General features: G+C 40.9%; 1 protein-coding gene across 1 annotated transcript in view; it reads right to left on the bottom strand.

The window, feature by feature from the left end:
* The window catches only part of b4galt2 (UDP-Gal:betaGlcNAc beta 1,4- galactosyltransferase, polypeptide 2), a 133,554-nt gene that overhangs the window by 60,615 nt on the left and 49,917 nt on the right, over window positions 1-23,022 (bottom strand). The window contains exons 3-4 of the mRNA XM_031865118.1: window positions 8,346-8,464; window positions 7,225-7,341 (exon numbers count right to left, since the gene is read on the bottom strand). Coding sequence (XP_031720978.1) covers window positions 7,225-7,341; window positions 8,346-8,464 — 236 coding nt within the window. The remainder of the gene's footprint in view (window positions 1-7,224; window positions 7,342-8,345; window positions 8,465-23,022) is intronic.

The following is a 23,022-nucleotide window of genomic DNA, read 5'->3' as shown; positions in this document are numbered from 1 at the left end:
AAAACCCCAACATGTCATTAAGGTAAGATTTTACACACAACCATCAGACATTCACACAGACAGACAATTTAAATGAGGGATGATTGCAGAGCTTTTAGATTATAAAGCAAAGTACCCCCCCCCCCCCAAAAAAAAAGAAGAAGCTCTTGGTAAACATCAAATAAAATTGAGTCAAAGGCCTGTAATAAAATGCTCTTGATGTCTGTTTATTTATCAAACTTAAAATGATGCAGCTGGGACTTGACAGAGAATCCTTGAAGCACATAAAAACAACAAATGCATATATACATGTTTCTGTCCTCAATCTCCTATTAAGCATTTCTTTCATCTGATTTTTTGATCCGTGAGCCAGTATTTTTCATTAATGTTAATATAGTTTAAATGAAGGTTATTTGGTTTTACAGAGCGCAGAATCACCCTCAGCTCAATCTCCACTGCCAGGATGAAGCACCGACATGCTGATCCAGCAGAACATGAAGACACAGAGGATGATGTACATGGATCTCTTGTTGACACGCGATGTCATTGTGTGTATTTGCACTCACATTCAGGCCTGCCTCAATAAAGCTCCTCCATACACTAAATATTGGTTTTGAGTCTTGTACCGTTTACTCTTGGGTCTATGCGACGTGTTGTGTATTTATTTTCTTCGATTGTTGCAGCTCCTGTTGCCCTTCTGGGACAAAATAAAGTTATCTAGAACTTTCACTGAGTAAAAAAGTGAGACAAAACTCTGTAAAGCAAACTAACAGCCTCACATACTGTATTATGTAGACGTTTAATGTGTGAGCAGGGACCATACTTGTGTTTTTTTCTTGCTGTCTCAATGGCTCTCAGTTAATGGACGCTTGATTGAAGGGAACAGTGAGGTGTGAAAGGCAGGTTAAATTATGCATCACTAAAAGGCTGAATGTCAATTTGCTGTTGCATTGTGCCTCAAATTATATTTGTGCACCTTATTCAAAATAAATTCCTAACTAATGATTTGCACTTTTATTGTAAGTAGCATTAGCACCTGTCTGAAGGGCCTTGACAAATGTGTGCGACAGGTCTTCTGTGATTTAACATTGTTGTCGGTTGATCAGCTGCTAAATTGCCTGAGTTTAGGCTATTTCATGATTTTGAATCTGAAGGATGAAGTCATTTGGAGAAAGGAACACATGCTAAATACTAACAGCTAGTCTTATTCTGGTTTTTAAGGTTGGCAGATTCAAAAGTATTTAGGAAACAGACTGTGTGAGTGAATCCTATTCTCTTCTGTGCTTTACAGACTTTGATGATTTAAGAGTTATTTTTCAAAGAAATAGTCTGATGAACGGATTTTGCAACACATTCTCACTACCAACTTGTTAAATACAGATGTTTGGTCAGTGGACCCTGAGGTTCAAACGATGAGGCTCTAGGTACCCCTCTAGCTTCAGGTGTGGACGTGTCAGTGACTCGTTACTACATGCACAGTGTCTTTAAAATGAAGTTCCGTCTTCACAGGAAGTTCAGGTTTTGGTAACAAAACCACTTAGTCCGGTTTAGGAAATGAGCTTGGTTGACTTTACCTTGACTGACTAACGACTCACCTGGCTATCGGTTGACAAACGAGTCACGTGACTATAGCGACTCACGAGAATAAAGTGACTTACGACACCACCGGCTCTAACGACTCACATTGATTAATGACTCGCATGACTGCCGTGACAAAATGTCAACATTTACTTTTAGTTTCGTACGGGACACGAACAGTCGTCCTCTGGACAAAAGTCCCATGCTTGCTTGACCCATCTATCCCCACTAACACCTGCGCTGTGACAATGGCAAGATAGAAGCTTAATTAGTATTCATTCTGAACTCTTCAGTGTGATATGGTCAATGTTTTCACCAGTGATGTATGGCTGCTGTTGTAGACAATGAGGGTCTGAAGATATGAATTAAAAAAACGTTTGATTTTTCTTTTATGTTGGACATAGTGTATGCATACTGTACATAGAGACTTTATCTGACTGTTCGGTTTAAGGTTTATTAAAGGTTACAAAAAAGAAGTCAGATAGCCATTTCAGGAGTTTTGAATTTAAAAAGGTCACAGTGTTTTTATCTCACTACGATCCACTGCAGGTGGTGTTAATGGATATCGGGACTTAATGTCATGTAGACATCCCACGTTTTGCTACTTCAAGGAGAAGAGGAGTTTGCAGCTAAGGCCATAATTCATTGCAGCACAGACTAGCACAATCACATAAAGCACTTTGCATCTGGGACTCAATGGGGTCTAAGGGTACGGAGTGAATGAGAACATTATTTCACTGTACAGTTTGTCTACAAAACAGTAACGACGCTCCAGCAAACACTGAAACATAAAGTTGAAAAGGGGGCAAGGAGGAGGAAAGAAAGAGTTGTTGCTCATCAGATCAATATCTTATTGTTCACGGCCAACTGCACAAAAACTCCCTCATGTTCCTTTCTCCTTTAAAAAAAGAAATAATAAATTTTCAAGTTCTAGTAGCAGAAGATATAAAGTGCATTAACCACACATGGGCTGGAGTGGTGATGAAAGTGAAAGACACTAAAAGAGGGAGTAAAAACTAAAGTCTGGCACATCCTTTTCTTCATCCTAAGAGGTGTACGTCTAAACATCTCACACAGGCCTGCACCCTTTCCAAGTAGATAAGAAAATAATGAACGTTTTAATTGAAAAGCCTTTGTTCTGACTATCAGCTGAGTAAAAAATAGCTTTTAACAAGATAAAGATCACCACAGATTGAATATTCTATGTTGGTGCCTGGATTTCTAAATAACACTCTTTTATCAAACTGAAACTTGTTACCAGATTCACAGATGCAAAGACAGACATATCTTGCTTTGCTATCTTGTCATTTATTTTATGCACCTCGGCAGTGTTAAGTCCTTCTTGTCTTATTAAGTAATCTTCTTCACATAAACTGGTGTTAATAAACTGAAATGGAGATGTCTGGAAACGTATGTTTCTGAATTGCACTCATGCAAAGCTGATGACTGATTCTCAGATGAACTGTATTATGATAATGTAATCATATGGTGCTATGAATTTTCAAAAGTCTAAGTACAAAGGCCTTAACACTCTCTAGGGCGTGTGTTATAGGGAAAATACACTAAACTTTGCTTTTTCATGTAGTTTATTTCTTCAAAACTATTCATATGGGCAGCGATGCGAATTTGCAACAGTTGAAACACACGTTCAATAAAAGGTTTGATTAGATTTGAGCCGAGGACAAACTACTGGGATCCTTGACCCAGAGCAGCGTCTGGAGTCTGTCTGAGGTGACTTGTTGTTAAGCCTGCTACTGATCAGCTATTTTATTGAGTTTCCTTTTAACTAAGTGCTCTGAGTAAATTTGAGTTCCCTCTGGTAAACAATTACGCAGTGTAGGCTTTATGTCCAGGGCTTTTATTGTGAAAGGTTAGAACTTAAGGATTGTATCTTGTGATTGGTTGATGCCTGTAAGGCCTTCACACACCTGGGGCGTGATAAACACAATAATGCAAAATACTCGCATGCAAATACTATATTTCTAGGTCTTTTACTGTGAAAGGTAAGAGCAGAAGGAGTGGATCTGGTCTGCGCTGCCTTTGTCAAGGTTGAAAGGAGTAATTAAGTTTGCCGTCTTGGTACGCCACTTTTTCACTGTATAATATTCGTGTTATTTGTGAAAGTAATCTTGACAAATCCCAAAAATATTTTGGCGAAAAAAAAAAAAAACTTTTCAAGGTTTCAAACTAAAAGGGAAAAAGAATATCAATCCAAAAGCAGGTGATGATTATGGATAAAATTCCGTTACAGGACGTGTCAATTGTTCGTGGGTGCATCCCAAATGAACTGCGTGGTCCTCCTTGATGTCACCATCACCAAAGAGCCCAAATACACACAGACAGAAACTCAGAGCTTAATCCATCCCCATCCTTTGGTGTCCACTCAGTGCCGGACACCGCTGGAGCTGAAGTGTCGACGTGAATGAGAATAACAAACTGTGTGAAGGGCGGACTGGATTTCTCCTTCCTTTGCAACACCAACCTGAGACTCTCGACAGATGCAGAGGAGTTACTGAACCAGTGTGTGTACGAGTGGTTGGAGGGGCGGCAGGAGGAGAAACGGGGTAGCGGGTCATATCTTGGTGGATTAGTGGAGCAAGTGGCGCAGCAGAAGCTTAACGTGTTGTATTAGTTGAAACCAGATGACAGTCGGTTGCATTTTATCCCGCTTTCCTTTTTGTCCTCTCAAATCTCTGCTGGTGCAAAAATGCCACGGCTATAGAGATTAGATTGTTTTGTGAAAGACTACTTTCAAAAATTTTTCTTTTCAGAATATGCACATATTGTTTACTGCTTTGAGTTGTGTACTTTGTTAACACTTGGTACTGGTACTTTTGCTTCAGTAAAAAGGTTGTGTACTTCTTCCACCTCTGCAGATGTCAGTGAAGAAACAAGAAATGGCAGAATATTATGTGACTTACAGACTTCCCCTATAGCGGCAGAGTATTAGACGTTATAAATCAATAATGATATCCAGCTTTGGATCGACCTTAAACTCACATAAAAAGCATAACAGCAGATGGCTCCTCTTTCTTCATCACTTCTGTCACTCGGTTACCTCCCTCCCTCCCTCCCTCTTTCTTTCTCACCTGCGTTTCTGTTTGTTCCGTCCCTCTCTCTCTCGGCCTCTCTCTCTGGGCTTTTCTCCAGTTTACATGATGAGCTGGTGGCCAACAAAACAAACATTGGCCAGAGGACACGGAGCAGCAGGGCAGAACAGCAAGGTTGCCATATAACTTTCTGCATGATCCCTCTGCAACGCCTACTCACCGTACCTCAACAGCAACACCGCTTTGCAGGGCGCGAAGATAGCTACTTAGAAATGTCCAGTTGAGGCGAAAACGAGGGCGGCGGGATGGTGCAACGAGCAGAAAGACCAGCATTCAACCTGAAGCAATGTTCACATGAATTCAGAACGAAGATATAAGTGAGCCAGAACTATGTGTTTTGAAGTCAGAGTGCTCATTGTTTTGGTTTTGTTAAGTAAGAATGAAATCCCACGACACCAAAGTGACAATTATTGTTATCTATAAATAATAATTATATTCTAAAGAGCATTTCTCTTCACTAGCCTGTTTGTGCACAGTACATTGAGCAGCTGGTTGTTCCCTGTAAACTGGCCAGGCCACAAGCCAGTTTGAAAATATGATATATGGAGATGATTTTTTTTTTTTTTCTCCAAGGGGCATTTCTTTCCACTTTGACTCTAAGGACATGACAGCCATTATCTGTTAGCAAGAATGAGGCTTGAGGGGCGACCCCCCCTCCAGGGGGGCTCTGTGTTAAAAGGTACCAGACTTCCACTCATTTAACATTCGAGCGAGCAAGGTAGAAAATGGCTCTCCGCTCTCCTCTCGGAAAGCGGTGCCAGGTGAAAAGCTTTAATTGCCCATCAGGATTCCTTGTCGTCAAAATCCCGCCTCTGTCGCTCTGATACGGCTCCTCTCAATCTGCCCGCTTGTCCGTCCTGTTTGTCGTCGTCCTGCGTCACGGTCTGGCAGTTTGAGTATCTGTGTGTCCTGCCTGACCTCTCTAAAGGCAATCCAGGTACATCGGAGGATTTGATAGTGAGCGCAACAAAATGCAAAGATAATTGGATAGATTTCAAGATAGGCCCCTGCATAAGTTTGGATGTGTTGTTGTTTTTTCTAAGATAACAGTAAGCGATGCCTCGGGGTAATTATTTTATCACGTTTGGGTCCATCAAGCTTATAAAAATCAAACTGATCTAATGTATGATCATCTGTCAACAAGATTATCACAAAACTCCACTATGTGGCATAAACATTGCACTTTTAGGATGATAAGTTCCAGGCAAACTGTGTGGTTTTCAGACTACTTAAGTTTTCAGACTAATCGGGAAGAAGCATTTGTCCAGAGCTCAATTCAAACATTAATCCTAGGTACAAAGGACCAGCAGCAAAGCTAAGATTTGGAGCTATACATTCATTGCAAAATGATAATATTAGATATATATTATATTAAAAAAGTATAACCTCAAGATATCCTTCCTTACCAATTATTATAAAATTAAATTTCAATCAAGAGAGACGAAAGGTTTTTCTTGTTTTCTGCCCTTCAGCCGTTGCCGATGAGTCAGTCCTTTTTTGGAAACAGTCTATAAGAGTTTTAAAGAGGGGCTCTCTCAGCGGGCATACGTACTTGTACAGGAAGTAAAGTAGATACCTGCAGCTGTAGTATTTATATATTTGGGTCAATTCAAAATCATCCAAAATCAGGAGGCAGAAATGAACCCCTCTACACAATGTGAGAGAACATATCTGTTTTTTTTACGAATCTCAACTTCAAATGCATTTATAAATACATGGGAGTAATTTCCACTTCAAAACAGCCCTCTGTGAACCTCTGCATCACAGAGTGGAATACATTCTGAGCCAGGCAGTGGATCAGTATCTCTTTGAAGTGTAGGTGAAAGAGTTACTGACGCCGCTGTCAACTGTAAAATCAGATTACCTCGAGGTGTGACATTACATAAAGACTTTTGGGGGGTAAGGGGTAAGTTTGTGTGTGTGTGTTTGAGAGAGAGCAGAGCACAGCAGGGAAGGCGGAACCAAAGGTCTGTTCTACAGGGGGGAGTGATTAAGGTGTTGCGCAAGGCCCACAGGGGAGAGAAAGGGCAGAAGGGAGAGCTCATTGCTTATAATGTAGAAGGAGAAGAACTCTCACCCAACGCAGCATGAAAGACTCGCACTCTCTCACGGCATTGCTTAGAAAATCAGGCTGCTTGTGCTTCCGCTGAACTGAGCGAAGTGAACGTAAACACGTTGCTGATTTTCACTGCAGATGGGTTTTTGTCAGAAGAAGACGCAGTCAATGAAGACCAGCTAGGGATGAGAGGAGGGGGAGGCCAGCCTTCAGGGGTTGATGCACCTGCAAATTGACTTGTTCTCAATTTCTACATGCAGTAATAGACTTTCCCCACCATGTTAATGAATTTAAATACCCGATGGACTGATGAGGTGATTTCTAGTTCAGGTCTAATTCTTGTCCGACGGTAATTTGAGTTTGCAACAAGATAATTCCTCAAGCCCTTTACATGGCCTGTAATACAGTTTATCATAACAAAGAGGTCTTTACGCCATTGGGCTCATGTGGGTGCTGGTGTTACTTTACGGTGTATCTGCAGCACATCTGGCCTGATCTAACCTGGTTGATGATGTAGATGCCGTAGTCAATCCTCTGCCGTCTGAGGATAGGGTGGAGGTAGTGGAGCCAGTACTTTAGGTGGTTTTCTCTGTGACGGAACGGGATGATGATGGCCACCTAAACCACAGGGACAGTTTGGGTTGGTCATTTGTTTGTACTATAACACACATCAACATCTGTATCTGTTGGAGAACCATTCAAATGCATAACTAAATCAATGCTGGTAAGTAAAACAGTCACGGTGCACTATCTGAAACCTTTCTGTAGAGATGGACAAAGTGTTTGTTTGTAAATGAGCTTTGTTTCATCCTGTGAACCGTTCTGCACCAGAAAATATTTTCCTTGGAAAATCCCCCTGTTTAATGTCACATTGTACATAAAGTTGGTTCTCATTAATTATGAATGAAGCAGCCAAAGGAAGTAGCTGTCAATGGCATTGCAGATTTGAGGCCGTCCTCTATCTCTGAGCTGTAAGTGAGTCTTTCTCAGCTGTCCCAACAGTCCAAGGTTGAACTATAATTTACCGTGTACGCATGGTAATTCTGCACTCAGATGAAGACTGACAGCAAACTGACCTTGGTTTCTGTATTGTTAAGCATTGAGACGGGTGATTCGTGTCTTTTTTTACTGCTAAAGGAAGCACCCTGACCTGAAGTATTGTGTGGCCGAGAAAGACAAATAACACTTTAATAGAGCAATATACCACATAGGACTATGACTAAATATGATCACATCTACTGTGGGAAAAGTATTGCTGTACAGACTTCTGGTTTGTCCTAATATTGATCCAAAATTGAGATATAATTTGAAAGCCAGATTTTTGCCAGGTCAACATTTTAAAATTATTAACACGCTCATACTCTTGACTTATTATCTCATAATTGTTTATTATTTCATAATTATGACTTACTGGATCATGACTCTGACTTAACCACGGTATTTCAATTTTGATTATGCATAAATTATTGTAGTTTTTTAATTTCATATACTGACAGAAATGGGCTCCCATAATAAAACATGTGAGTATACACACTTAAATTAAAGCATGTGAAGAACAGACAGACAGACACGTATATATATATATACACACACACACACACACACACACTGTATATACAGACCTTCCATCTAGGCCGACAGTCAGGAGGCGTGTAGCGGCCTCCGTCTGTCACGTTAGGGTTTTCTCTCTGCACTCGTTCCATCGTCATCTGGGAGCTGAACTCGATCAACAAACGTCCCACTGAGGAAACAAGGAGAGATGGAAGTGTTAGTGGGATGACGAGGATAACAGAGAAGGAAGAAGATAAAGTGGAGAGAAAAACAGACGAGAAGGAAAGCAAGAGGCAACGAGGGATGTAGGGAGTGAGGGACAGACGAGAGAGCTTTTAGTTTCAAAGCAATACTGTAGGTGTATCAAAAGCAATGTGTGGAGAAATAATGGTTCCAAGGGATACACTCTGCATATTGCAGCATTTAATAAGATGCACAGGCTTTGGAAAACATATATTCCTACAAAATAAACAAAGACTTTGAAGTCAGTCAATGTAAACACAAAACGAAGGGTAATTACGCTGCTCGGCGATGAAGCCACACCATATGTTGAATCCCTACAAATCTATCCATCATTCCTTTGAGTACGGACGGATCAAATGCCATCAACGCGTGTGTATTCGCGTGCACGAGATTGCGGGTTCAGACCAATTTGAAAAGAATGGTTGGCTTTAAATCTTTGGCGCGCATAATAAATACACAGCCCCTCGTTCAGGGAGCCAGCATCATTAAAATATACGAGCAAGCTTTGCTGTTTGGGCTCCAACCAAAGTCCTGAGACCATAACCCTCATTTTAACAAACCAGGCTGTGAGCACTCCTTCTGGGGCACTCATCAGTGCAGAAGAATAACTTGGTAGTTCATTTACAAGAACATCATCAGATTACACGTTTGTCACTCAAAATCTATAATGTCAAGAGTCATTTGATCAACAATGCTTTTACATAGAAGATGCTTTAGTACGTTCATTGTTAGTTGTAATTGTGTGTAATTAATCATTTTAGGTGGACACGTTAGACATACTTTATTACCCTGCTTCTAAGCAAACACTGCTACTACAAGTACCACACATACATTGAACAGATAAGGCTGGCAATGTTCTGTCATTTTCTTAGTCTCAACAAATCACACGATAAGACTTAAACCAGCAATTAACAGATCCTACTAACACATATTTTTTATTAGATCTTAGTCTTCTGTGTAATAGAGCTCCATTTTTCTCCAACAACACATTCATGAGCCAAACTGTGTGCTGGGGGGACATGTTCTGTAGTTTATTTTGAATCAATCTCACACACACACACACACACACACAATTCTGCTGCTGTGGACACTCACTTGCACATATGACAATGTGTAACAACCGTTGTTGTATTGAGAGTTTCAGAAAGGTACAAGACATGCGTGTGACTAGTTTCAGAAGCTGTTTGAACACTTTTTTAAGCGTACTGTGGCTTTAAGTACTAAAGTCAATGTAGGGAAGTCGGGAAGCATGGAGCGCTGTAGGGACGATGCATTTCTGTAGGCCAACCTGGAAGTTAGCATCAGGTTTCTTCAACAAAAAGCCAATGGGATGTTTCCAGTGGCTTCTTGATTATTGCAGAAAATAAGCTCTGTGTAACGTTTATGATACTGACACGTTTTGTTCAACAAGATAATCTTCACAAATGAACACCACTTTTATGATTTCTGAAGCGTGAATGCAATCGGAAGAAGTAATAAGCAAACGTTAGGCCATTATTAAACTACACCTTTTGCGTGACTTCAACACCGATACCTAATTCCAATTTATAATTTGATTTCACACGAAAACCCTGACAACCTCTGTAGTCTCATTTTGCCGCTTGTTAGCAACAGTCTTTTTAAAGACACAACTTCAAAAATCACGATCGGGGTATTTACCCCGAGGTATTTTATGTCGTAGAAAAAAAACAACATTGTTGTTTTGGGTCTTTAATGAGATTTGTTTCAATAAGAAAACTATTAAAGTAATAGAATATTCTTTTAAGACGTTAGGATCATCACCGCCATCAGAGCCACTGATAATGTACGTCTCATGTTGCATGATACGTGTATCATTGCACAGTATGAGAGCACTGTACCGCAGAGAAGAGAGGTACATGGCTTAATAATCCACTTAGCATTGACGCATGCGCTTTGTGTCGAGAGGTCCCCTCCAATCAACGCTGCACAGGCGAGGAGCATGATCGATGCCAACAAGGTTACGTCTTCATAACACACTTCTTTATCACCCGCAAGAATTGAATGCAAATAGTCCCAACAGCCTTTCCCCCCCCCCGATCACTTCTGCCCAGCACCCTCCAGCCTCTCCACTCTCAACCCCTCATGTTTTCTGCTTTCCTCTTCTCCTCTCACACTAATGGGACGGTAAGTGGAACACGGTGTTTTCATCTAGTCTCAGAATAATGTTGGTTAGTGTTCGGACGGCAAAAAAAAAAAAAGACACAGCAACAGAAAATACAAACACAAAAAGATGCTATTTTTAGATCATGTTGTGTTGTTGTTTTTTGATACTAAAATCATTTAATTAATCAATGCAGATTGCAGATGCAAATTACATTTGAGCACCAGTTTAATAGTGCAGTAATGTTGTCTGTAAAAGAAAGCCACACAAATATATATATATATATATATATATATATATATATGAACAGATAACCTACTTCAGAGACCTATATCGTTATTTAGGTCAAGTCTTAAATCTAGTACAAGGCAAATTTAGTGCATGGTGTCTCTGCACAAGACAAGGCTCCCTGACTATAAGTTAGCTGCACAGTACACACTGGGTTTCCTGGAATCACAGAGGTTTGTATTTACTGCTAGAGCAGAAACACTTGAGGGTTAAAAACCAGGCTTTCAGTGAAGTCTCTTTCCAGATGATATGTAGCCACATGACTGCATATAAATCTACCATGTGGCCCGAGTGTGAATGAAACCGATAACGAGGCACAGTGTTCGAGGCACAGAATATTTAATGGGCCAGGATTTTTAAACTGGTTGGAGTATTCAATTAGTCGAAGAGCAGAGACATCCAATATTTGAGCGTTACCTGCCAAACGTCAATCGTTTTAAAGGAATACTTCGACACTCTTCGGGCATACACTTATTTACTTTCTTGCGAGGAGTTTAGATGAAACGATTGATACCACTTTCATATCTGTGTGTTCAGTATGGAGCTGAAGCCAGGAGCTTATAGCTTAGCACAAAGACTGGAAGCAGGGGGAAACGGCTAGCGTGGTTCTGTCCAACCTCACTACATTTTAAATTTTGTTTGGTATGTACAAAAGCAGAAATGTAGAAACAATTATTTGTGGATTTACGAGGAGTGACCGCAGTGACTCCTGCCAACTAATGGTTTGAACTTCTCGTCACGATGAGCTCCAGAGGAAGTGATGCACTTCAGTCTTAATAAGTGGAGCTCGACTCACATGTATGTTGTTGTTGTTTTGATGCAAAAAGATGGAGACAGGGAGGTCAGAAAGCTTCCAAAGTGCTTTAGGAAGCTTTTAAACTAAACACTGACATCATCCTATTGTACTCTGACACAGAAGACATGAATAATACAAAGTGTGTGCATGTGTGTGTGTGTGTGTAATGCGCATTGTAGAAAAAAAATGTGGGTTTGATCTGATGTTGTTGGAGGAAGAAGTGAATAATGAGAGCTCTAAAGTAGGTTGATAGCTTTGCAATTATCTCACATGCATGCACGCGCACACACACACACGTAATATATCTCATAGTTATCTATGTGGTGATATTACAGTAATACATTATAATCAAGCTTCATGATCGCTCTATCTGGGACACCCGCTGCACTTTGGGGGATACATCACTGCTCTGTCTGCAAATATACTCATATACACTTGCACCCCCCCCCCCCACACACACACACACAAACACGATAATAATGGACAAAATCTCTCTGAGCAATTAGGTTAGTGGCAAATGTTCCAACACAACACACTGAGAGCAGACCTGAGGCAGTGAGCACTGTAAACACACAGCGACTAGGCCTCTTTGAGGCTGTGATTCAGCCTGGGTCAAATCTGATAACAAGGGAACAGAACGAGGAGGAAAAGGGGAGCGTCCAGAGTTTGGTCGGTTTTGAGGGTTGTTTTTTTGACGCGGCATCCATCCACAGAATGTAGTGCTTTCTGTTTCTCTCTCTTCCTGACTCAGATTGTTTGATTCGTTCTGGCCTTCTCACACCCCATAATTCATATGTCAAAAGGTGAAAGATCACTGAAATATTAAAGACAACATTCACACCTCCACTCACTTTCCACCAGGCCAGTGGATCTGAAAATGGGATCCATGTGTAGAGGTTTTAACTGGTCCATCTGGTCCCTGGTAAGACAGACGTGACCCAGACATACAGTAAGCGGGGCCAGGACCAAATTATATTCAGTCTAATCGGTTTTGGGTCATTCTGTTGCAGCAGATATCGAGTCTGTGTTTTTCGGTAAAACAGAGAGTGTGAACTGCTTCATGCTGCCACTGCTGATGTTCTCTCTCCATTTGGGTCTGTTTGAGTCGCCCATATTTTGGATTGGTCTCATAATCCTCAGGTCCCTTTTGGATAAATACAAATCTGTTTAGTAAGTTTAGGTAGGTTGTCCATGTGTCCATTGTACAGAAAACCTCTAATCCATGGTCTCTAATGGGGGTCTTACACAGATTATTGTGTAGGGCTATCTATGGACTATGTTTTTTAATTAATCATACGATGAAAAAATGTATTTTGATGAATAATTTAATGATAAACTTGTGATTCAAATAGTCAATACTTTTTTGTGAGATCCAATAGTTGCGGAAATGTCCTTTTTAAAGGGGTCCTTCTACAGCTACTGTTAACACTGCTACTTATGTGAGAAACGTAGCATGAATCGTTTTGTGGCTCCACAGGGAGATCCAGGACAAAATGTGGTAAATTGCCTCGGGTGAATAATTTGAGTCAGCAACAGCTGAAGCTGAAGTTTGAAAATAAAAGACAATCTGGGAGTTTGGAGCTGGAACGAAGCTCACCAGAACTCTATTGCCTGCTCCTCATCCACGCCTGAGGCTATATTAGCTGCTACTAGCATAACACACTCACATCTTAGACCAACAAGTGGATGGTTTAGTTGCATTGTGGGTAACGTATAGGTGCCAAGTTTTGACAAAGAGAATGCGTGGAATAAGATAATGATATTTTTGATCTGCTGCGTTTATTTTTATACTTTGTTTTACTGTCAATCGTGAGATTGGAGGATGGATTCCGCTTTATAGAGGAACTATTTGCAACTACATAGTCTCACTGTATTTAAGGTGGAAACAAGCACCATCATGTTAAATACTGTAATTACTGCTTTGTCTAAAATGGTGCGATGCATAACATAAAAGACAAACTTTGAAATGATGTCTTTGCTCAGTGATTGCAATCAAATATTTCTATCTCTCAACACGATAACATCTCCATGCAAAGTGACCGAACGCTAAATCGACGGCAACAAAACATCTTCCTGCACGTGTTTGGGATTAAATCTGAATAACGGAGAAATAAAGTGACGCAGGACTAAACAAATGTATTTTTCCTCTGAAGTCTGAATCCGTGAGCACAACACCATGACTGGCCCGGTCCTCACAGAGTCACTGTTCAGGCCATCTGACCACGGAAACTACACGACAGGCGGGTTGTTAATCAGCAGTCCTGTTCTGAGACTTTTTGTGCCTTCATGCCTTAAGTGACAACTGAGGCAGTGCCAGGGTCAGATTTTGCAGAGAGAGTTTATAATTAGGGCCCGAGCTACCGACAACGTCGGGCCGCGAAGGCCCTATTGATATTGTACCCGTTTGGGTAAACGTACGCATGGTTGGAGGACTTGCCATGCATGAAAACTCACCAAATTTTGGGGACTTGTCAGGCCTGGTGAATATAGCCATCTGAAAAAGAATGCATCTTTCTGTGTTAAGAAATGGCTCTCTAGCGCCCCCTACAAGTCGGACCGGCGACGCCCCTAGGCCAGTATGTCCGATTGACTTGAAATTTGACACACATGTCTACTTGAGCTAGAGCTACAAAAAAGACAACCAGACCCCTAAGCTCCGCCTACTTAGCACAAAACTTATTTTGCATTATGCTACTTCAAGCCTAAACATACTTCAATTGAAAAAAATTCAATAATTCATAGCGCCGCCTACTGGCTAAAGGAAATGTCATATTTTATACTTTTAATTATTCCTCCTAGCCAGGTGACCTTATGAGTCTAAAATTTGGTAAGGATAGCCTGAAGACATTGATGATGCATCATCATGAATTTTTTGAGTTTTCGTTGAACGCTGTTGCCGTGGCGACACATAGTTTGCCATGAAAAAGAAAGCTGATGGTTTAGTGGTTGGGATAATCAAAAACTCATGGAACTTTTTACATGTGTCACAGGTCATTGGAAGAAATACTTTATATGATTTTCTTTATTGGCCGTTTTAAATTGCCTCTATAGCGCCCCCTACAATATTTCAAAAGAGCAGCCCCAGCGCTACGTGTTGGCTACATGTATGAAACTTGGTAGGCACATGTATCCTATGGAGACTTAAAAATAAGTCTCTTGGGACCATGCTCTAAACCCTACCGGAAGTCTGCCATTTTCAATTCTGTATGAATTTATACAATATTTCGACGATGCAGCCCTCGCAGTACATTTCACTATCTATATATAAAATTTAGATGTATAACATTTGGTAAACAGATGTATCACATGTAGACTGACAAAAAAGCCCCCGGAGCTCTAAGCTCTAAACCCAACCGGAAGTCAGCCATTTTGAATTTAGTGAAAAAAAAACACATTTTTGCGAACTCCTACACGCTGGCTCCGATTTCTACGAAATTTGCTGTGGATCATAAGTGGATCTAGATCATCAAAAGTTATCAAAATATTTTTGATATCTCTTTGTGTTTACAAGATATGTACCAATACACTTCTTAGGTGCGTGGCAAAATATCAATACACATAACTTCTCAACCATTTGTTCTAAATTCCCAAAATAATCAGCATATGTGCACATTGCATCCAGTAACATACCCTGATAATTGTTTTGCATTCGACCACTAGGGGGCGCTACAGTAAACCCGCAAAGCCTACTGGCTAAAGGAAATGTCTGATGTAACTCAGCTGAACTTGTTCCAAACTGTCCCAAACTTCTCATGCTTGATAACACTCATGGCCTGAGGATGTCGACAAGCTAATTTCCAGTAATACTCACAGCGCCACCTGCTGGCGAAAGGAAATCTGGATTTTATGATAAACACCTCCGATTTACATGACTTTTACACAATGTGGTTTACATTTGACACAGAGCTACATGATGCATGTTTGCACGCGTTCTGCAGCGCCAGGCAGCGGATACAGGAAGCATCAGACTATTTGCGAAGCATCATTTCCAGCATCAGGTGGTCCACGGGGGTTTGAAAACGTCTCGCTCGCGGACGCACCGTCCGACGGTCGCGGACGTTCTCGGACGCGCAGGCCGGAGTCCCGCCGGCCCCCCCGACGCGCTGCAGATTGCGAGGGCCCGTTCATCGCTGCTCGCAGCTTTAATTGAGTTTGGTTCTTTGGCTTCGGGATGAGGCGAAGGGAGGACAAAGAGGGAGGGAGAGACTGTTCCTCTCCTCCTGCCTCCCGCTGACACAGACTGTGACAATAGAGACTTTCAGCTCTACTCTCTAACTCTCTCTCTTTCAATCATTTACAAATGCCTCTACAAACTCTGGACTGTAATTGCTATATTCTTCCGGAGATGGGGAGAAAGAGAGAAAAGGAGATGGAGGTAGAGGAAGGGAGGGAAAAAAGGAGATGTGATGGAAGAAGGTATAATGAGAGGGAGGAAAATGTGTGTGAGAAACAAAAAGTAAAGTCTGCAATATTTCTTTTCTTCTCCTTCTACAATATAGTTTACTTTCTTTGTCCTCATTGTGGATCTATCCTAGGAGAGTGGCAAAGGTTGTGCTCAGCCATGAAACTGTGTGTGTGTGTGTGTGTGTGTGTGTGTGTCCGTGATAATTGACTGGATCAGAGGATTAATGGTATTTAGGAATGTCCTCGACATGCAAAACATCCAGTCATCTGTTAGTGTGGGGGTGTATTTATGTATAATACCCGGTGTGTGTGTTTGTGTGTGTGTGGGCTGAAAGATAAGCAATAAAGGGTTAACAGTGGTGTATTCACAGCTCACAAACAGCAAGCACAAAAGGTTGCCAAGAACGCTGCGACATTCGCGAACTGACAGCTTTGTTGTCACAAGCCATGTTGGTGGAAAATGAAACCCAGACGACAGAAAGGAAACAGGAACGTTATGAAAAGGATCTTTTGAGACCGGTCGGTTCTGGGAGTAAAAATGTTGCTGCAGTTTCCTTGAGAGCACAACATGAACATTTTAGTCGAAATTAATTTTTCAAGGACTGAATAATAACAAAAATGTAACAAGAAAGGTGCTGTGATTTGACTAATCTCTTGCAGTAAAATAAACAGTTATCAAAAGACTTCTTGGAAGGATCCACAGTTAGATGTTAACGCCGTGTATTAGCAAGAATCTGGCGACAATATAGCACACACATCGCACAAGTCAAGAGGTAACAAATACAGCGAATAAAGAGAAAATAATGAATAAGATAATAAAATAAAGTCCTGTTCATTTTTTTGACAATGTTCAGTAATGGATGCGCTACTGTGTGTATGAAGACCCGAGATGAATCAACCACGACTCCCACAGTAAGAAAAAAACATTCACAAACTTTAAAATTCTGATGCATGTACTACTGACGGCGATTGGAACCTACAGTAAAAATTGTGTTTTGTAGAAACATGATTTATTCAGAAGTTTCAATCAATTCACTTTTGGATTGTAAATTGGTTTTGGCTCTGATTCCTGCCTTCTTCAGCGGTTGAAGCATATGGTTGTCGTTGCGTTAACAGCCACACAACACAACACTGCTGCAGAAAGACATTATTCCTCAGAAACAAAGTCCATAAAATATATAGCCATGAAACAAAACTACAATTTGCGAAATTACCCAGGAACCTACAGGGATCATGTTAAGAAACACTGAGGATATCATGAGAAGGAAACGTTCGAATGGGAAGTTAAAGTGGGTGAAATGACTTCCATAACCAGCGGCTACTACTTAGCATCTCTGTTAACAGCAGCAGCAGCAGCAGCTTTACAGTAAGCAGGTATAGGACCAAAGCAAAACCAGGAGCAGCACAATGAGGAAGACTGACACAGATTACTAAGACACCACAAAGTCTCGACTAGTAAAGCAGAGGCTGATACTGATCAGCTGATTTGTTCCCAACTTCCTGTGGTCTTTTAGCTACTTTACAGTAAATAAAGAACACAATTAAATACAATACAATTTTACAGGAAACTTATTGGGACGTGAAATTAAAGCCCATATTCCACCTTTGGATTTCTTTTGTTTAAATTCTGGTGTGATGTACGACAAAGAACCTGCGTGTGCACAAACAAGCCTTAACAGGAAATGTTATCAATGAGTGTGAATTTCAAGCTGATGAAAGCAATTATAGCATTAAAACACTTCAGTTACAAGTACTGCGTCTGGAAAAGGAGCTGTTTCTAAGAGTACTTTTATCAGCATTTACTGAATTAGTACTCCATGTTCGATTCGATACGTGTCGTGGATCATTACCCGAACAAGCAAGGTAGAAAACACTTGACGGCTGAAATCCATGAGCACAGTATGTTCACCGAGGTGTCTTTGTTCCGAGACGGAAGAGGTTGGAAGTAGGGGGGGGGGCATGAAACAGATGGAGGATGCATGTAGCAACAACATTGTATCCTGGCACAAAAGCAGGGCGTGTGAAGGGGAGACAAAGACGACATGAGAAATAAATAAAAGGAAGCAAACAGCATGAAAGAGGGAGGATACTATTTTAGAGATAGAGGGACGTCAGTGGGAGAATAAAAAGACAAATAGAGAAAAAGAGAGAAATGCAGCTGCTGAGGAAACAGTGATAACAGCCGAAACAAAGCAAGGGGGGGGGGGGGGGGTTGCTGACAGATACAGATTCCATGGAAACACACCAAGAGTGAAAGCAAAGGTGTAATATCACTACTCTGCAGTACTGTTACTGTAACTGTCAGGTATCTAATTTGTTTTGTATCAAAGGCGGTCATCCCTTGAACTATCGCAATAAATTCATATTGATGTTATACATAAACCAGTACTGTTGACAGACTGCAGTGGCCTCAAACAGCCCTTCATTTTCTGCATAATTAAACTACTTGATTGTTCAGAAACATAAATTTAAGAATCAAAATAATATCGTAGCCATCACGAACCAACTTAAGGCAAACTAATTTACCTACTTACTTAAGTCTTTAATGGCCATTCTGGCCAAAGTTTGAGAGTATGATTGAAAACCAGCAGGGATGATATGGTTTAGAATTATTTATTACTACAGCACACTTTTTCAGTTAGTTTTTTTAAAATAACTTTTTAGGATTTCAAAGTTTCTGCCAACATTGACACTTGACCATTGTGAGATGATGAGCTTCTGGGAGTTCTAACTGACAATTCACAAAAAAAGATTGAATATGAATACAATCCATCGTTTTATGAGTAAACCCAACACTTTTAAAACCCAGTAGACATCCCATAGTTGTGACTCCATAAATCAAGTACACTCAAAGTTGCCAGTACAGCTAAATGACTAAATTCACTGAATTGCTAATTTCAACAGTTAGCAGCTTTAAGGTTGATAAGCGTTAGATTTCAAAAGTTGGGCTCTGTTACTAGACAATGGTAAAATACATTGAAATCCATACAGTATGTTTTTAGTACATATGGAGAAAAGCAATTGTGTCCGACAATATTGAGTTAATTTGATAGTTTTTATTTCAAGCTTTACCTAACAGCAACAATACAAATAATGAGGCTTTAATTCACAAACTACTCAGAAAACTTCCTCAATCACAGGAATAGAAGAAGCAGAACAAAAGTATTGTGTTTTTAATCACATGGACTGTTGTACAGTTGCCAATTATGTGAACCCAATCCTTGATTATCATCATCCTACTAATCTGGAATTAATCTATTCCAAGTAATCTAGGGACAGCAGCCACAGTCAAGCTGTGCTGTGTACTGGCTCTACCGACCGTGCAAACGTGCGTGTATTTCCCTAGATGCTGCTTTTGGCATGATTGGGACTGTTCTCCCTATTACATGATATCAAATCTGCATGACTGGCAGTGGAGACGACACCAGCATGCCAGCGTGTGTGTGTGTGTGTTTTTGGCGGTACAGCTACAGGTCTCACTGCCACTGTCCAGCTGGCACATTGATGTGGTAGTTGGCACAAATGCTAAAAAAAACACACACGCGCGCACACACGTTACAAACACTATTCTCAGAAGAATCAGTATCCTGAATCCGCTGTAGCCAAGCGCACAGAGACCCCAAGGTCATGATGCTGTCAGAGAAGAGTGTGGCTCGGTGGGGTCAGACATGAAATGGTGCTGGGTTCAGGCTGCCAGGGGATTACAATACAGACTCAACTTTTCATGCTGCCAGGACACTTCAGCTAGAAATAACACCGCAAAATATATTCAACACTGGTCCAGAACCGAGTTAAACAACTAGCATGCGGCTATGTTAAAGAGTAACTGCACACTGGTTTTTAAGCTATTAACTAAATGATGACTGGACTTTGAATAAACACATGAATGCTGGTGTTAGTATTGACATTTCTTACCAAACTAATAAAAATACGTATTGTATGGTTGAAAGTGGCTTAAAGCGGCATCTTAAGTCACATCTGATCCTGCAAGGCAATCATGAGACAGAATCGACGGGTTGGGCGGGTCTGCCTAATAAACACTAAATTCATCAGTTCAGTGCTTCATGCCATGTCACTATTTTCGAAGCTACCTGTCATATTTGTCAAAGCTGTGTCGAGGCTTTTTAAGCTCCTTGCCCCCCTTTTTTTTTGCATTTGCCAAAATGATTCGACGTGCATTTAGGTTTCTGTAGTGGTTCACAGAGAAAGGAAAACTAAACACTCTTTCAGGGAGAAGTTCATGTTGAGCACATATTGAGCACATGACATTTCTGAAAGCTGTACTTTGACACGTCTGGCATGCATGTGCGCATTTGCATGCGTCTGACACTGACACACAGACAGACATTAACCCATCTGAGAGTAACAGTGTCAGTGTATCCGTGGCCCTGTGCTCACGTCCGTCTTGATCTTCCTCTACTTTAATCTCTTTGCTTTCTTTTCTCCCTGGAATTTCTCTCTTCTGTCCGTCACCATTAAAGGCTATCCAAATACATCCGACTGTGCTGAAATGCTGAACACGCAGATATCAGACGCACCGTGGTAGACCTGACTTCTTGAAAGAAACTAAATCAATTCAAAGCAGTCATGCCAAGGGGGAAAGACGAAGATGGACAAATGGGGGAGATAAATGAGCACAAATACAATTTAAGTTGAAGTGTTAATGGAGAGAAGATCAAATCGAAGAGGGAGGGGGATTAGATAGTTTAGGGGTAGCTATACTGGGAAACTGAATCTTGGAAGAGCTTTTGGTTAGAGGATCTAGAGCCGGCAGGGTGCCGTTGGAGGGACTCAATAATCAGAGTATTCCGGTTTTTAATTTTGAATCTTGTTGAAAGCCAAACCTTAAAGCCACATACAGCAGCTGGAGACGAGATAGAGGAGGACGAGTGATATCAAAACATAGAGTAGTCAAGGACGATGGATATAAAGGGATGGATAAACACCCCCCCCCACACACACACACACACACACACATACAGACAAGAGAGACTTAGACTTTCAATTAAGATGAAAAGGGAAAGATTTTATGTATCAAAAACTGATGGGACCCTCATTAAAAATGTAGCTAAATCATTAAATTGAGTGTATCCCTTCATTAAATCATCAGTGAAACCAAAAAACCCAAACAGCTTAATTTGCCCTCTAAAAGTGGTTTCACAGTGGATCATTGTTTAATGATTTTGCACTCGATGTCAATTATATTGAGTGTAAAATGACGCAATGACTGTGAGGGTAAAGTGCAGGCTATATGTTTTAATTTGAGAGCCTTGCAGCCACAAGAAATAAACAGAACAGTTCCAGTGTTTCTCAACCCTGCAGCATTTTCCCCCCCTTTCTCTTTTTTTGTTACTTCATTTAGTGAACGTAAAGAAAAACCACAAGTCATCCATGCCTGTGTCAAAAACTCGTAGCTACTGTAGCAGAAATAGCACAATGAATCAAAAGCAGCTTGACGAGTCAGCTGTATAGTACATCACCAACATTAGGATAAGTGCTTAATGTACATCATTTGGTGGGACAGGTCTACCTGCAGTTTGACTGCCTACACAGACCAGATGAGTGTGGTGGTGGTGGGGAACCTGTGCAAAATGTTGCTCGGCTGCATTTGCTGACCCAAGTTGAAAATGTGTGCGGCTTCACTTCACTAACAGCTATTTCATTTTTTGGTTGTTTTTTTCTCACATCCAGTAATTTACATTTATGAACTTTGGAAGATGCTTTTCTCCAAGGCAACTCACCAATAAGGGAGAATTCAAGCCACGGTAGATGAAATACAATAGTACATTAGATCGTTAATAAACGCAAATGTTTTTAATTACAAAGCCATATCTAAATCTGTCCAAACAACCTGAAATAGAGGAGATACATTCACTAAAAGCTGTACTTTCACTGTGGAAATCAGACCTCAGTGAGTGTGCCCATAATAAACACCTACTGCATTCAACTGAAAATACGAATATAATAAGTAATAAGTGTCTTTCTTAATGCGGATGAAACAAAGAGGCTAATGGGTTTACATGAATCATTTAGTCCCAACTAGTCACAAGAGAAAGTGTTATTAAGCGGAGCTGCAGACGACGACACAGGAAGTTAACCCGGCTGAAAGTGAAAGGCTGAAGACACTGAGTTCTGCAGGAGAGGACCGGGTGTTAGAGGGACAGAGAGAGGGACGCTCTCGACCCCTCCAGCTGGCGGTGTTTGTCCGACTGGCAGCCCTGACGGGTTGGTATGGACTTCCACACACCTGAGGTCTCTTCATGTTCTCCTCTCTCCATCTATAAACAAAATTCTTCTGAATCTCTTATTCAGTAACCTCAGCTGCAGCATACGTTAATGATTCATGCTTCGAGCTGTAGTTTGACTCAGCACTCAGCAGCCGCTGTTAAAAGCCGTTTGCAATTGACCTGACAGCACATTTGAGGTCTTGGAGAAAGGAGAAAATGAAATGAATACATTTTTAAGAAACCTTTTCTTTTCCAAAACTTTTTTTTCTGGCCTGAAAATCAGCATTTTCATTGCTGTAACAGCTGCCTTTGTGTCCTGCAAATGCACAATGAAAAATGAATTTACCCTGCATTGAAGAAGCAATACAGTACACACACACACACACACACACACACACACACAAAGAAAGACAAAATGAAAGTGGACTTTAGAGTTTGCTTACACTGATACAAAGAGATATGATGTTCACAGCACAATAATGTAGAAGTAGCAACATAAAGAGCACCACACACACACACACACACACACACACACACACGTGCAGCTGATGATGATGTTTTCTATCCATACGAATGAGAACAGACGGCCTCTCAGCTTTGAGAGAAGACAGCCAATTCAATTACAGATACACACACACACACACACACACACACACACACACACACAC

The sequence above is a fragment of the Anarrhichthys ocellatus genome, unplaced genomic scaffold, assembly GCF_004355925.1.
Source record: "Anarrhichthys ocellatus isolate YVR2014 unplaced genomic scaffold, GSC_Weel_1.0 scaffold32, whole genome shotgun sequence".
In the NCBI taxonomy this organism is placed as follows: Eukaryota; Metazoa; Chordata; class Actinopteri; order Perciformes; family Anarhichadidae; genus Anarrhichthys; species Anarrhichthys ocellatus.
This window is presented reverse-complemented; position numbering and strand designations above follow the sequence as displayed.